At 46.7% G+C, this 16,936-nt stretch overlaps 1 protein-coding gene across 1 annotated transcript in view; it reads right to left on the bottom strand.

Moving 5' to 3' along the window:
* Positions 1–16,936, bottom strand: part of LOC138514720 (collagen alpha-1(VII) chain-like) — a 1,453,166-nt gene that overhangs the window by 746,291 nt on the left and 689,939 nt on the right. The window contains exons 55-56 of the mRNA XM_069630120.1: positions 13,051–13,092; positions 6,522–6,611 (exon numbers count right to left, since the gene is read on the bottom strand). Of these exons, the coding sequence (XP_069486221.1) occupies positions 6,522–6,611; positions 13,051–13,092 (132 nt within the window). The remainder of the gene's footprint in view (positions 1–6,521; positions 6,612–13,050; positions 13,093–16,936) is intronic.

Below are 16,936 nucleotides of genomic sequence, written 5' to 3' on the forward strand. Positions count from 1 at the left end.
GGCTCCCCCCGCTATTCAACATGCATGATTTATTCACTATTTAACTATGTATATAGTGTGGAATTGCCCCAATTGTCAACAAAGCAATGTTCAACAAACACCAACAGCATGAAACACGATTCTATGACAGTAGGACAGAGGGAACCTAGCCAGCAGGCGACGTACACTTAACAAACAACAACAGCATGAAACAATATTCTATGACAGTAGGACAGAGGGAACCTAGCCAGCAGGCGACCTACACTTAGCAAACAGCATGAAACACGATTCTATGACAGTAGGACAGAGGGAAGCTAGCCAGCAGGTGACCTACACTCAACAAACACCAACAGCATGAAACAAGATTCTATGACAGTAGGACAGAGGGAAACTAGCCAGCAGACGACTTACACTCAACAAACACCAACAGCATGAAACAAGATTCTATGACAGTAGGACAGAGGAAACCTAGCCAGCAGGTGACCTACACTCAACAAACACCAACAAGCTACAGCATGAAACACAATTCTATGACAGTAGGACAGAAGGAACCTAGCCAGCAGGCGACCTACACTCAACAAACAACAACAGCATGGAACACAATTCTATGACAGCAGGACAGAGGGAACCTAGCCAGCAGGCCACCTACACTCAACAAACACCAACAAGCTACAGCAAGAAACACGATTCTATGACAGTAGGACAGAGGGAACCTAGCCATCAGGCGACCTACACTCAACAAACAACGTCAGCATGAAACAAGATTCTATGACAGTAGGACAGAGGGAAACTAGCCAGCAGGCGACCTACACTCAACAAACACCAACAAGCTACAGCATGGAACACAATTGTATGACAGTAGGACAGAGGGAACCTAGCCAGCAGGCGACCTACACTTAGCAAACAGCATGAAACACGATTCTATGACAGTAGGACAGAGGGAAGCTAGCCAGCAGGTGACCTACACTCAACAAACACCAACAGCATGAAACACAATTCTATGACAGCAGGACAGAGGGAACCTAGCCAGCAGGCCACCTACACTCAACAAACACCAACAAGCTACAGCAAGAAACACGATTCTATGACAGTAGGACAGAGGGAACCTAGCCAGCAGGCGACCTACACTCAACAAACAACGTCAGCATGAAACAAGATTCTATGACAGTAGGACAGAGGGAAACTAGCCAGCAGGTGACCTACACTCAACAAACACCAACAAGCTACAGCATGGAACACAATTGTATGACAGTAGGACAGAGGGAACCTAGCCAGCAGGCGACCTACACTCAACAAACAACGTCAGCATGAAACAAGATTCTATGACAGTAGGACAGAGGGAAACTAGCCAGCAGGCGACCTACACTCAACAAACACCAACAAGCTACAGCATGGAACACAATTGTATGACAGTAGGACAGAGGGAACCTAGCCAGCAGGCGACCTACACTTAGCAAACAGCATGAAACACGATTCTATGACAGTAGGACAGAGGGAACCTAGCCAGCAGGCCACCTACACTCAACAAACACCAACAAGCTACAGCAAGAAACACGATTCTATGACAGTAGGACAGAGGGAACCTAGCCAGCAGGCGACCTACACTCAACAAACAACGTCAGCATGAAACAAGATTCTATGACAGTAGGACAGAGGGAAACTAGCCAGCAGACAACTTACACTCAACAAACACCAACAGCATGAAACAAGATTCTATGACAGTAGGACAGAGGAAACCTAGCCAGCAGGTGACCTACACTCAACAAACACCAACAAGCTACAGCATGAAACACAATTCTATGACAGTAGGACAGAAGGAACCTAGCCAGCAGGCGACCTACACTCAACAAACAACAACAGCATGGAACACAATTCTATGACAGCAGGACAGAGGGAACCTAGCCAGCAGGCCACCTACACTCAACAAACACCAACAAGCTACAGCAAGAAACACAATTCTATGACAGTAGGACAGAGGGAACCTAGCCAGCAGGCGACCTACACTCAACAAACAACGTCAGCATGAAACAAGATTCTATGACAGTAGGACAGAGGGAAACTAGCCAGCAGGCGACCTACACTCAACAAACACCAACAAGCTACAGCATGGAACACAATTGTATGACAGTAGGACAGAGGGAACCTAGCCAGCAGGCCACCTACACTCAACAAACACCAACAAGCTACAGCAAGAAACATGATTCTATGACAGTAGGATAGAGGGAACCTAGCCAGCAGGCGACCTACACTCAACAAACACCATCAGTATGAAACAAGACTATATGCAGTAGGACAGAGGGAAACTAGCCAGCAGGTGACCTACACTCAACAAACACCAACAAGCTACAGCATGAAACATGATTCTATGATAGTATGGCAGAAGGAACCTAGCCAGCAGGCGACCTACACTCAACGAACACCAACAGCATGAAACACAATTCTATGACAGTAGGACAGAAGGAACCTAGCCAGCAGGCCCCCTACACTCAACAAATACCAACAAGCTACAGCCAGAAACACAATTCTATGGTAGTAGGACAGAGGGAACCTAGCCAGCAGGAGACCTACACTCAACAAACACCAATAAGCTACAGCATGAAACACGATTCTATGACAGTAGGACAGAAGGAACCTAGCCAGCAGGCGACCTACACTCAACAAACAACAACAGCATGGAACACAATTATATGATAGTAGGACAGAGGGAAACTAGCCAGCAGGCCACCTACACTCAACAAATACCAACAAGCTACAGCAAGAAACACGATTCTATGGCAGTAGGACAGATGGAACCTAGCCAGCAGGCGACCTACACTCAACAAACACCAACAGCATGAAAGAAGATTATATGACAGTAGGACAGAGGAAACCTAGCCAGCAGGTGACCTACACTCAACAAACACCAACAAGCTACAGCATGAAACATGATTCTATGACAGTAGGACAGAAGGAACCTAGCCAGCAGGCCACCTACACTCAACAAACAACAACAGCATGGAACACAATTATATGATAGTAGGACAGAGGGAAACTAGCCAGCAGGCCACCTACACTCAACAAATACCAACAAGCTACAGCAAGAAACACGATTCTATGGCAGTAGGACAGATGGAACCTAGCCAGCAGGCGACCTACACTCAACAAACACCAACAGCATGAAAGAAGATTATATGACAGTAGGACAGAGGAAACCTAGCCAGCAGGTGACCTACACTGAACAAACACCAACAAGCTACAGCATGAAACATGATTCTATGACAGTAGGACAGAAGGAACCTAGCCAGCAGGCCACCTACACTCAACAAACAACAACAGCATGGAACACAATTCTATGACAGTAGGACAGAGGGAAACTAGCCAGCAGGCCACCTACACTCAACAAACACCAACAAGCTACAGCATGGCACACGATTCTATGACAGTAGGACAGAGGGAACCTAGCCAGCAGGCGACCTACACTCAACAAACACCATCAGCATGAAACAATATTCTATGACAGTAGGACAGAGGGAAACTAGCCAGCAGGCGACCTACACTCAACAAACAACCAACAAGCTACAGCATGGAACACAATTCTATGACAGTAGGACAGAAGGAACCTAGCCAGCAGGCGACCTACACTCAACAAACAACAACAGCATGGAACACAATTCTATGACAGTAGGACAGAGGGAACCTAGCCAGCAGGCCACCTACACTCAACAAACACCAACAAGCTACAGCATGAAACACAATTCTATGACAGTAGGACAGAGGGAACCTAGCCAGCAGGCGACCTACACTCAACAAACACCATCAGCATGAAACAAGATTCTATGACAGTAGGACAGAGGGAACCTAGCCAGCAGGCCACCTACACTCAACAAATACCAACAAGCTACAGCATGAAACACGATTCTATGATAGTAGGACAGAAGGAATCTAGCAAGCAGGTGACCTACACTCAACAAACAACAACAGCATGAAACACGATTCTAGGACAGAGGGAACCTAGCCAGCAGGCGACCTACAACGAAAGTAGTCAAGCCCCGAGACCAAAGACAACTCTCTGAGTATGAGTGGGTGTCAATAAGATTGGGCAGGAGGGGGCCAGAAGAGGGGAGCATTTCAAGAATAAGCTGAATATCCTGGGCCAGACTTTTTCGGATTCTTGGGGTGAAGCAAGAGTTGGCATGGACCAATATCTTAGGACTACTTTTGAGTGCGAGGGAAGATGTGTCCTGAAATAGTCTTGAACTTCCTCCGATGTGATTGCAGTTGTCCTCTCGAGTATGGGGAATAGCCTAACTAGACGGCTAGGTAGCAGGCTTTAAAGATTCGTTTTAAAAATGTAGTTTTGCAGTGAGGGGTAACGTGAGCTGGCGCCTGAGCCTCTTGGGCTGGACAGGATCCGGAATGGAGCATTAGTTTACATTGCCTCGCCAGGTGCTATGAAGGGCACATATTGTGCCCCCACCTCTGCCCGTATTTCCGTACTCTGATGACATGACATAAGCGCCCAGATGCCTGAGGGTTAGGTACGCTCTATAAATGTAAACATAAATAAATAAATAAATAATCTTAATTCATTAAGAGCGATCAGTCTATACGGAGCTTGAAACTCTCGACTGGCTTTACTTACTGTTATTTGAATGCTAGTGCTGTTATCCACCCAAAAAGAAACACGGGTTGCTTTAGGTGAGAGTAATTTGTTTGATACCAGGGCGGATTGGAATAAGACACGCAACTCAATGTGCTCTTTGAAGGGGGGCTATCATACACAACCGGTGGTCCCAGCTAAAATAGGAAGCGTAAGGGCAAACACGAGCGCCTTACTAAGATGTCACCCGGGAAACGATGAGGGGGTCTTCATTTCGGCAGTGATAGAAGCCTGGGGCATCCTTAATCGACGGTGCAGCTTGTGTGGTTTATAGCAGCTGGCATGTTTATAGAGCATGTGGAGGCAGTAGAGATGGGTACGAGGGGGATGGGGGGAGAAGTGCACCTCCTACAAGCAAATGCATTTGAACGGTTTCACGTAAGACTGAGTGTAGCGCCTACTATTGTGCTTGTGCAATGAGGCGCAATGTGTAGCGGCGCAAATGCTGGCACTTTATTAATCACGCCTAAATCGGCCTTATCTACTGGTGCAATTGTGCAATTCTGGAAGTTTTAGGGTTATGAAAGGAATTTAGCATATCATTGACCAACACATCTGAAATAAATGCAATCAGGACAGCGTCTATCAAGAGAAATGTTCTCTCATCGTCGTCCCCACCCACGGAGGTTTTCTGCAGTGTGTCTGACTGGGCCTAAGACCCTGGTATTTAACTGGACATACTAGTGCCTTTGCCAGGAGTGCTTTTCTGGGACAGAGGGCACAGTCTGTGAATAAGGACATTCTGCGGCAGAGCATAGGGCACCTTGGGTCCCAAGCGGGCACAGTCTGTGGCACGGTGCATCTTACCAGGCGCATGGCTCACTCTGCCTCACTAACCGCAATTCTGGGGGATGGGGCAGTTTATCCCAGAAGGAACAGTCTGTGTGAGAAGCAGATCTTGTGAGGTACTTGAAAGAGGACAGCCTGGTGCAGAGTGTGCCATCTGGTCTGGGGTAGAGGGCAGAGTCATGGACAGGAAAGCCCTCTGGGGCAGAGCGGGTACACACTATGACAGGCAGAGCATTTCAGGGCAGAAATCAGTCTGGGCCAGGAATGACATTCTGGGACAAAGGGCAGAATCTGCATCCGAAAAAAACAGCCTGTGGCGCATGCAGGAAGATGCCACTCTCTGTATGTAGAGGCACTTCAGGGCAGCAGGAACAGCATGCGCCTGGCGGGACATACTGTGAAAGTAGGCGCTATCGGGATCATTGTGGGAATGGTGGTTCACAGGGTACAGCATGTAAGAGAGGGACATTTTAGGCCAGAGGGCACACTGTGTCATGGCAGACGATCTGGGACAGAGGGTTCCCTCTGTGCCATGTCACGCAGGTGCCTATGCAGGATCGCTGAAACCAGAAGGAAGTGCAAGGAAAACAACACTGGGCACGAGACAGGCAACCTTCCTAATGACGAGGCACATGAGACAGCCAACCTACCTAATGATGAGGGTGAAGGAGACAGCCAACCTTCCTAATGATGAGGCACAAGAGACAGCCAACCTACCTAATGATGAGGGTGAAGGAGACAGACAACCTACCTAAGGATGAGGGCGGAAGAGACAGCCAACCTGCCTAATGATGAGAGCGTAAGCGACAGCCAACCTACCTAATGATGAGGGTGCAAGAGACCGCCAATCTACCTAATGATGAGGCACAAGAGACAGCCAACCTACCTAATGATGAGGGTGCAAGAGACAGCCAACATACCTAATGATGATAGCGCAAGAGACAGCCAACCTACCCAATGATGATAGCGCAAGAGACAGCCAACCTACCCAATGATGATAGCGCAAGAGACAGCCAAACTATCCAATGATGAGGGCTATTTATTGCACGCACTGCCATAGCATAGTATCCAGCAAGGGACACCCAAAGCCATGCAGGCCTCACACAACACTTACCCTTGGACCTGGAGGCCCTTGGCTCCCTGGATTTCCTTTCAAGCCCAGCTCTCCTGGCAACCCACGTTCACCCCGTTGTCCTTGATCACCCTAAAATGATGAGAAATGTAGTTAGTCCTGATATTTGCACATTCAGGTTCTCTGCCCGCCGATAGCCAACAGTGTGTTGGGAAGCAGAAGGACTGGAGGAAACTCGCTTGGAGTGGACAACGTGAGTATTAGGTGAGCATGGAGATAAGCAGCTGCAGTGTCAGAGTGAAGAATGCATAGCCCCACCAGTGTAAAGGGTAGGCAGCACAGATCCAGAGTAAAGAATGCCTCGCCTACACTGGTGTAAAGTATAAGCAAATGCGGTTCCAGTGAAATAATGTCTAGCCCCCACCAGTACAAAGTATAAGCTGCTGCAGTTCCAGAGTAAACAATGCCTAGCCCCCACCAGTGTACATTATTAGTAGGTACAGTTCCAGAGTGATGAATGCCTAACCCCCATCAATGTAAAGTATTAGCAGCTACAGTTCCAGAGTACGCAATGCCTAGCCTCCACCAGTGTACAGTATACGCATCTGGAATTCCATAGCAAAGAATGCTTAGCCCCCCCCCCCCAGTGTAAATTATTAGCAGCTACAGTTCCAGGGTGATGAATGCCTAGCCCCACCAGTGTAAATTATTAGCAGCTACAGTTCCAGGGTGATGAATGCCTAGCCCCACCAGTTTAAATTATTAGTAGCTACAGTTCCAGAGTGATGAATGCCTAGCCCCACCAGTGTAAATTATTAGTAGCTACATTTCCAGAGTGATGCATGCCTAGCCCCACCAGTGTAAATTATTAGTAGCTACAGTTCCAGAGTGATGAATGCCTAGCCCCACCAGTGTAAATTATTAGTAGCTACAGTTCCAGAGTGATGGATGCCGAGCCCCCACCAGTGTAATGTATACGCATCTGGAATTCCATAGCAAAGAATGCTTAGCCCCCCCCCCCAGTGTAAATTATTAGCAGCTACAGTTCCAGGGTGATGAATGCCTAGCCCCACCAGTGTAAATTATTAGCAGCTACAGTTCCAGGGTGATGAATGCCTAGCCCCACCAGTTTAAATTATTAGTAGCTACAGTTCCAGAGTGATGAATGCCTAGCCCCACCAGTGTAAATTATTAGTAGCTACAGTTCCAGAGTGATGGATGCCGAGCCCCCACCAGTGTAATGTATTAGCAGCTACAGTTCCAGAGCACCATGCCTAGCCTCCACCAGTGTACAGTATACGCATCTGGAATTCCATAGCAAAGAATGCTTAGCCCCCCCCAGTGTAAATTATTAGCAGCTACAGTTCCAGGGTGATGAATGCCTAGCCCCACCAGTGTAAATTATTAGTAGCTACATTTCCAGAGTGATGAATGCCTAGCCCCACCAGTGTAAATGATTAGTAGCTACAGTTTCAGAGTGATGTATGCCTAGCCCCACCAGTGTAAATTATTAGTAGCTACAGTTCCAGAGTGATGGATGCCGAGCCCCCACCAGTGTAATGTATTAGCAGCTACAGTTCCAGAGTACACAATGCCTAGCCTCCACCAGTGTCCAGTATACGCATCTGGAATTCCATAGCAAAGAATGCTTAGCCCCTGCCAGTGTGCAGTATTAGTAGCTACAATTCCAGAGAAAAGAACGTCTAGTATCCCCCAGTGTAAAGTATACGCAGCTGCAGTTCCAGAGAAACCATTGCACAGCCTCCACCAGTGTAAAGTATACGCAGCTGCAGTTCCAGAGTGATGAATCCCTAGCCCCCACCAGTGTAAAGTGAAGGCAGCCACAGTTCCAGAGTAACAAATGCCTAGCCTACACTGGTGTAAAAGTATAAGCAAATGCAGTTCCAGTGAAATAATGTCTAGCCTCCACCAGTACAAAGTATAAGCTGCTGCAGTTCCAGAGTAAACAATGCCTAGCCCCCACCAGTGTAAATTATTAGCAACTACAGTTCCAGAGTGATGAATGCCTAGCCCCCACCAGTGTACATTATTAGTAGCTACAGTTCCAGAGTGATGAATGCCTAGCCTCCACCAGTGTAAAGTATAAGCAGCTGCAGTTCCAGGGAAAACATTGCACAGCCTCCACCAGTGTAAAGTATACACAGCTGCAGTTCCAGAGTAAACAATCCTAAATCCTCCACTAGTGTAAATTATTAGTAGCTACAGTTTTACAGTAAACACCCCCTAACCCCATCAGTGTTTGTTTGTTTATTTGTTTATTTATAGGGTGCCAGAAAACCCTTGGGTAGCTGGGCGCACAGAATAACAAGAATACTTAGAGCTTGGTTACAGGTTGCAGATTACAGGTTGTTGGTATCATACATTATATACAGTAATTACATTATATACATTCTTTACACGTAAGGATAGAGGGTAACATATTATAAACAGTAAATAAATTATGTACATTTTACATTTGAGAGTGGAGGGGTATGTATGGTATCAGATCACAATGCACATGGTCTCAGGATTCAAAGGTCATTGCGTCGAAGCAGGTGCGGGTATAGTGCCGGAAGCTGTTGTAGGGCTGGTCCCTTCTTAGTTCAAATCCCGTCTTAGTTCAAATGGTAGGGCGTTCCAATACTGAGCTGCTTGCACAGGGAAGCTATTGCTTCCTGTTTTTTTTAGTCGGAATCTAGGGGTTTGGAGGCAGAAAGAGTTGGATGTTCTGGTTTGTCGTGCAGCGTTTTTTCTTATTGTTCTATCCCTAAGGTAAGGGGGGGGGGGCTGCATTGTTTAGACATTTTAATGTTAGTGTGACAATTTTGAAGGTGATCCTAACGCAAATTTTTAGCCAGTTGTAATTTCTGAGCACATTCGAAATGTGCTCTCTGGCTGGGAGGTTCAGGGCCGTGCTGCCCCCGTTGTTTTGCAGGGTTTGAAGTTTATTGATGATGTATTTGTTAGCGCCTGCATAAAGTGCATTGCAGTAATCCAATTTTGAAAGTATCAGTGCATTGGCTAGGATAATGCAACTAGCTGGTGAGAGGAAGGGTTTGCATGCTTTAATAAGTTTACCAGTATAGGCGGTGGATGAGGCCAGGGAGTTCATTTGTTTCCTTAGGGACAAAGTGGAGTCCAAGTTGAAACCAAGGGTCTTCACTTCTTTGGCGACGGTATAAGAAGCTGCACTTCCAGAGTAAACAATGCTGTGCCTCCACCAGTGTTAAATAGAAGCAGCTGCAGTTCCAGAGTAAACAATGTCTACCATCGCCTAGTGTAAACTATTAGTAGCTATATTTCCAGAGTAAAGAATGGGCAGCCTTCACCAGTGTAATGTATACACAGCTACAGTTCCAGAGTAAAGAATGCCTAGCCCCCACCATTGAAAAGTACAAGTAGCTACAGATCCAGAGTAAAGAATGTCTAGTCCTCACCTGTGTAAAATATAGTAGCTAAAGATCCAGAGTAAAGAATGTCTATCCTCCACTAGTGTAAAGTATAAGCAGCTGCAGTTGCAGAGAAAACATTACACAGCCTCCACCAGTGTAAAGTATACGCAGCTGCAGTTCCAGAGTGAACAATGCTAAACCTCCCATTAGTGTAAAGTATTGGTAGCTACAGTTTCAGAGTAAACACCCCCTAACCCCCATCAGTGTAAAGTATAAGAAGCTGCACTTCCAGAGTAAACAATGCCTTGCCTCCACCAGTGTAAAGTACAAGCAGCTGCAGTTCCAGAGTAAACAATGTCTACCCCGCCCAGTGTCAACTATTAGTTGTTATATTTCCAGAGTACAGAATGGGCAGCCTCCACCAGAGTAATGTATAAGCAGCTACATTTTCAGAGTAAAGAATGCCTAGCCCCCACCATTGTAAAGTACAAGTAGCTACAATTCCAGAGTAAAGGATACCTAGCCCCCATCATTGTAAAGTACAAGTAGCTACAGTTCCAGAGTAAAGAATACCTAGCCCCCACCATTGTAAAGTACAAGTAGCTACAGTTCCAGAGGAAATAATGTCTAGCCTTCTCCTGTGTAAAATATAAGTAGCTGCAGATCCAGAGTAAAGCATGTCTATCCCCCACTAGTGTTAAGTGTAGGTAGCTACAGTTCCAGTGTAAAGTGAAGCTAGCCCCCACACATGCCATTACCAGAGTAAAGAATTGTCAGCCTCCCCCACTTGCATGCCCACAGTTAAACAGGAGTATCTTCTACTAGTGGGATATTTTATATTAAAGCATGGGATTATTTGGCAAGTGGGCAGTTCCACTATAACATATGGGGAGGTGCAATCGGTGGCTGTTTCACAGTAAAGGATGGGGATCCTGGCAGTAAGGAGCTCCCCAGAAATAGAGGGGTAAGAGTAGACCATAACCGTGGGCAGTTCCATAACAACATATGGGCATCTGTAGTCTGCCCTACGGTAATACACGAATGCATTAATGGGCAGTTGTACAATAATACATCTGTAGTCTAAAGTAAAGTATATTAAGCCCCCACTGCTGGCAGTCCTTCAATAGCGAATGGGTAACCCCTGCCAGTGGGCAGTAACAGAGCAAAGGCACGGCAACCTCCTTCAGTATACAGATCTACAGTAATGCATGGGTGCATTAATGGGCAGCTTTACAACAATGCACGTGTAGCCTAAAGTAAAGTATACTAAGCCCCCACTGTGGGCAGCTCTTCAATAGTGCATGGGTGGTCTTCATCAGTGGCCAGCTACAGAGCAAAGCAAGGGCAATCTCCTTCAGCAGAGAGGCCTACAGTAATGCATTGGTGCATTAGTGGGTGGTTCTCCAACTGTACATATGTAGCCTCCATCAAGGGTAATTGCGTCGCCCCACCAGTGGCCAGCTACAGAGCAAAGCAAGGGCAACCTCCTTCAGCAGAGAGGCCTACAGTAATGCATTGGTGCATTAGTGGGTGGTTCTCCAACTGTACATATGTAGCCTCCATCAAGGGTAATTGCGTCGCCCCCACCAGTGGCCAGCTACAGAGCAAAGCAAGGGCAACCTCCTTCAGCAGAGAGGCCTACAGTAATGCATTGGTGCATTAGTGGGTGGTTCTCCAACTGTACATATGTAGCCTCCATCAAGGGTAATTGCGTCGCCCCCACCAGTGGCCAGCTACAGAGCAAAGCAAGGGCAACCTCCTTCATTAGACAGGTCTGCAGTAACCTATGCATGGGCTGCATTAGTGAGCAATTCCACTGTGTTGCATGGGTTTATTCCACCAATGGGAAGGACTGCAATAAAACATATGTTGCCTCCACCAGTGAGCAATTCTGTAGAAAAGCATGGACAGCCTCCAATATAGGGCACTTTTAGAGTAATGCCTGGAAATACCACTGAGGGAGACTCAGTTTATGCCATTGCTGACTGTGGAACTTTCACTGGTGCCGGTTCTCCATAATCCATGGATGACTGTGAAACTCTTCACTAGTGGGGATTATCCACACTGAATGCCTGAGTGTAGAACACTGCACGGGTGAACGCTATCCATGAGCAGTGTATGGATGTGAAGAACAGCACTGGTTAAACATTTCCACGCTTGTGAACCTCTATCCTGGTGAAGACTATTCACACTCCCTGATTGACTGCAAACCCATCACTGCAAGAAGGCCATTAAAGTCCATGGGGGTCATTACGAGCTGGGCGGTAGGGGGTTAACGGCGCCGGTAATGGTGCCGGCGCCGTTAACCCCTTACCTCCCTATTACGAGTCTGCTCGCGGGACCTGCAAAGGGCGCCTGGTAAAGCCAGGTGCCCTTAGCGGGTCCCGCTAGCAGACCAGGAAGCTAACAACGGGCCCGTTATTGATGGGCCCGTTGTTAGCTCTCTCCCCATTCCCATTGAGCCCAATGGGGGCTCGAATGGGAATGGGGATGTACCGGGTCCGGGTTCCTCGAATGAGGAATTACCGGGTCCTCCAAGGTTGGAATGGCCTGGTAAGTCCTCATTTGAGGAACCCGGACCTGGTACCCGGTAAAGAGGTAACCATGCCGCAAATTGCGGCATGGTTACCCCCAACCTCGTAATGACCCCCATGTCTCATTTTGGTATGCCCAACTGGTATATCCCATACCTGACTGTGAAATCCCTAACTTGTGGGGGCTCCCAGTGTTTTATGTCTCACTTTGGATATTCCCGTCACGGGATGCCCCCCATGGATCGTAAAATGCTCCATTGGTTGAGGTTCCTCAACTCATAGTGGAGGCTCACCATGGTTCACGAGTGAACACAAAAGGCTCTAATGTTAGATTGCTTCTCAACTCTATGCTTGACTCCCAACTGTTACAGGTTCTCTATCTATGTTTAGCATTTGCCTGTGGGTTTTGAAGCTGGGGAGTTTTGATTGGTCGTGCACCTGACCGTGTCCCAAACATATTGTCTCCTCTACTGTGCCTAATTTAGCTACCATTGGTCTGATGGATCCTGTTTTTTTCCAAACGATCTGTTCGCTTCCCAGCCTCTTTCTACTAGAGATCTTGAAGAAGGCACATGAGATCTTAATTTTCACAATAATTGAACATGCACTGGTGCACTATGTAGTACACGCTGTGGTGAGGCCTACCTTGGATCCTTTCAGAATGATGCTGTTCGATAAAGGACCGAGCTGAAGGAAACAAAACAACAGCATTAATACCAAAGTAATAAATGTAAGGAAATACCTGTAGTTGAATGACTGTACTGAAACTCCTGTAATAGCAATAAAGAATATCAAGGTCCCTTTACAGAAGCCACTGCTTGTTGGTCTCTGGACTCTCATGAATTTGCCCATTTTGATGAGCTGCTCGGTCAAGACTGGGACGGAATGGAAGTGGTGTGTGGTTTGTGATGTAGTTGTGACATATTTCTGCAATGTACGCTAAGCTCAGTGATCCCAGGGTTCCCCCAAAGATGAAATGTTTTCAAGTCTAAACAATGCTATCAATTTTAGCAAATAGTAAGCCAGTGCAGAATTAGCAAATTCACGTTCCCAAATTGTGAGAAGTTGGAGGGGAAAAGGGACTTCATGTCCGATATTCGACCCCTTATATGAACTTGCTCCAAGTCGACTTCCTAAATGTCGTCTTGGTATTTGATTAATTACAATGACCCTCATTCTGAGCTTGGCGGTTATTGAGAGGAAATTCCACCGAATTACTGCCAAAACCGTTTATCGTTACTGCCACTTGGTCTTGGTTTTGTGGGTTTTACCAAATTATTACAAGTGGTTGTAGGGTTTTGTTAGTCTCCATTTTTGGAGTCTGTGGGACTCCATTTCTTCTCAAGAAGAGGGGTGGTGGAGCTTATGGAAGTTGAAAAGAGTAGTGGAGAGAAGGTGAGCGGGTGGGGATGGAAGGTGAAGAGAGTAGCAGATAGAAGAGGGGTGGTGGATCTTATGGAAGATGGAGAGTAGTGGATGGAAGGTGAGAGGGTGGGGATGGAAGGTGAAGGGAGTAGCAGATAAAAGAGGGGTGGTGGGGCTTATGGAAGATGAAGAGAGTAGTGGCTGGAAGGTGAGAGGTTGGGGATGAGAGGTGAAGAGAGTAACAGATAGAAGAGGGGTGGTGGAGCTTATGGAAGATGAAGGGAGTAGTGGCTGGAAGGTGAAAAGGTGGGGATGGAAGGTGAAGAGAGTAGCAGGTAGAAGAGTGGTGGTGGGGCTTATGGAAGATGAAGAGAGTAGTGGGGAGAAGGTGAGAGGATGGGGATGAGAGGTGAAGAGAGTAACAGATAGAAGAGGGGTGGTGGAGCTTATGGAAGATGAAGAGAGTAGTGGATGGAAGGTGAAATGAATAAGGCAGTTTATGGAGGACAGAGAAGGAGTGGAGAAGGGGACAGTAGAAGATTCTGGAAGGAATATGGGAGAGTGTATGAACTTGGAAGGGATGAAGGGATGGTAGAGGAGATAAAAATGTCCCACTCGACCGAATTCATTAATCCTAGATTTTAAGACAGCATTTCATTTTAGGGAATTCTGTAGGTCCTTTTTAGGGTTCCATTCACTTAGTTCGCTTTTTTCCCTTGCTCTGTTTTGGATCACTGACCTATTCTTGGTGGTCAGAGAAACCTCTACAGATGCCCCCCTGCCAGAGTACCCTTTCTGGCTCACTTAGAGTATATCGTCCTGGGTCGCCCATAATGCTGCCAGGCCTAAGAATGCTTCTTAAGCACCCTGTTTGTGCCCTAGGTTGATTGTATCACCCTACAAGGTTTTTCAGGAGGGGGCTGGTGGCAGCTGTAATTTAGTTGTGGCTTCAATAAGGGTGAACTCCCAATGCACCTTTTAGGTAGTCAATCGGAGAACCAATATGTTCTTGTAAGTCCTACACTTGGCCATTTTACTAAGGGGCTTCGTTTGTTCAGGGAAACTATGCTGTAGGGGTGTTCTGGGGTGAGTAGTGGATTTAGGGGCCAATCAGATTTGCTGGCCGCTTAACCTTTTGTTTTTGTGTGTGCGTGCGTGCGTGCGTGCGTGTCATTAGTTACCTGCTGAAGGAACCCCATCATTATCCCACCATGGCTGCGTTTGTATGACCAGATCTGACCACACTGCTGTGCAGCATCCAGATCTAACTCCAACCTTAACTGAAAACCTCCCTTTGGACAAAGTTTGTGTTAGGGAGAATTTCTTTTTGCAACTCTTCCCCTTACTTCATTTCAGCCCCCAAGGCACCGCTGCTTTACTTTGTGGATTTGCCATTGAATTTGAAGGTGAGTCAGGATTTTCAACTTCACTCTTCTGCTGCATTTATTTTTGTTCTGGGGACATGGAGTCACCTATTTAGGGTACCAGTACTGGGAGACCTTGCCCAGTACTCTGGCGTCTATGCTTTCTTTATAGTCGCACCCCTCATCTCCTTTGAGGTGCTGCCAGCAGCCTTTGGAGGCCACTTGTCTATGCCGATTTGGGTGCACTGTGTAGATCATGGTCCTACTGGTGCAGGGAATGCCATTCCCTTTTTATGAGACATTTAGTTTCCTGTGCAGCACAAGCCATCTTCCATGGAATCCTGAGGGGACACTGTGTCCTCTTCATTTTGGCAGAAGTAACAGTTTTGTTACATTCCATGCTTCTCTGGTACCGGCTGGTGGCAGTAGATACATTCTTTCATTTTTCAGATGCAACATGCATGCTGCCTTATAAATCATGATAATGATTTTAGCAGGATCACATCCTCAAAATGTCTACTTCTCATGTTTTCAGTTCTGTACAAGATGTCATGGCCTCGGTTGGCCACCCTTCTTATTTTTCATATTGGGTTGGGTCTCCTTCCTTCATGCATCTTTCCAATGGAAATCCCAGGAAGGATGGCCGGTGTGTGTCCGCTAGCACAAAAAAGTGGGGAATGTCCCTGTATACGTGAAAGTATTATTTCAGGTCCAAAGTCAATCGGGGTCATTACAAGTTTGCCGGTCCGGGGACTACGGTACCGGTAAGCTTCCCGGAAAGGCAACCTACGAGTTCTGCTTGCGGGTGCCATTACGTCCGACAGGTCGGACCTGGCGGCCATACCGGCACCCGCGAGCAGAGCATGTCGGATGCACCGGCACCATTCTGAATGGTGCCGGTGCATCCGACCTTCCCATTCCATTCTGGTCCCCGCAAATGGGCAATTACCGGGTCTGGCAGGGCTGTAATGACCAGGTAATTGCCCATTCGCGGGCGCCGGAAAAAATTGCAAGTTTGGCAGCAGCCTGACGGTTTTACCGGCAAGGCTACCGCCATACTTTCAATGAGGCCCAATGACTATTATTTCATGAGAAATTTCAAACAAAATGAATGTAAAACATGTATTTACATACTGTACTCAATAAAAGAAAATACAAAAGGATAAATATATTGAGGACATCATTTACAAACAATATAGAACAAAGTCGAGGCACCAAGAAAGAACAAATGCCGAAAAAGCTTTTAAACCTGAGCTAATAATACCATGGTGCCCACCTGCAAGACAAGGCAGCACCAACAAGTGCTACCAAGAGTGCTGACAAGTCTAAAGTATAACACAACAACCTATTATGCTACCAAGCAATAATGTTAGACGCATATCTATTGAGTAAACCTAGAACTGCAATTAAATGTCGGCCCGACACCTTTGATTTTTGCATGTGCCAAGTTCACTCTGAAGACAGGTAGGTAAGGTCATTATTACCCATCTATTCCAGCAAGAGATGTTTATTGGGGATAAGCGGTCTTGTTCCAGTACTGCCTACTCGAGTTTTGGCTGGAAAGGGCTCATAGACTTGGATGGCCCAGCTTTCTTCAGGACATAGCAAGCTTCATAGGAGATGGCAAAAAGGCATGAATTCCACAAAGGTGTTCACGTGGGTACATCTAAAAGGCAATCTAGGTTTTATAGAAGGTCGGATAGTCTGTGCTGTAACAGGTCACTTCCCCCAACCATTTCATGGCCCAACACACTGGGGGCGTCTTGATTCTTTGTTTTGCTCATATAAATAAAAGTTGTCAC

The sequence above is a fragment of the Ambystoma mexicanum genome, chromosome 12 (genome assembly GCF_040938575.1).
Source record: "Ambystoma mexicanum isolate Mex_15411 chromosome 12, UKY_AmexF1_1, whole genome shotgun sequence".
Classification (NCBI taxonomy): Eukaryota; Metazoa; Chordata; class Amphibia; order Caudata; family Ambystomatidae; genus Ambystoma; species Ambystoma mexicanum.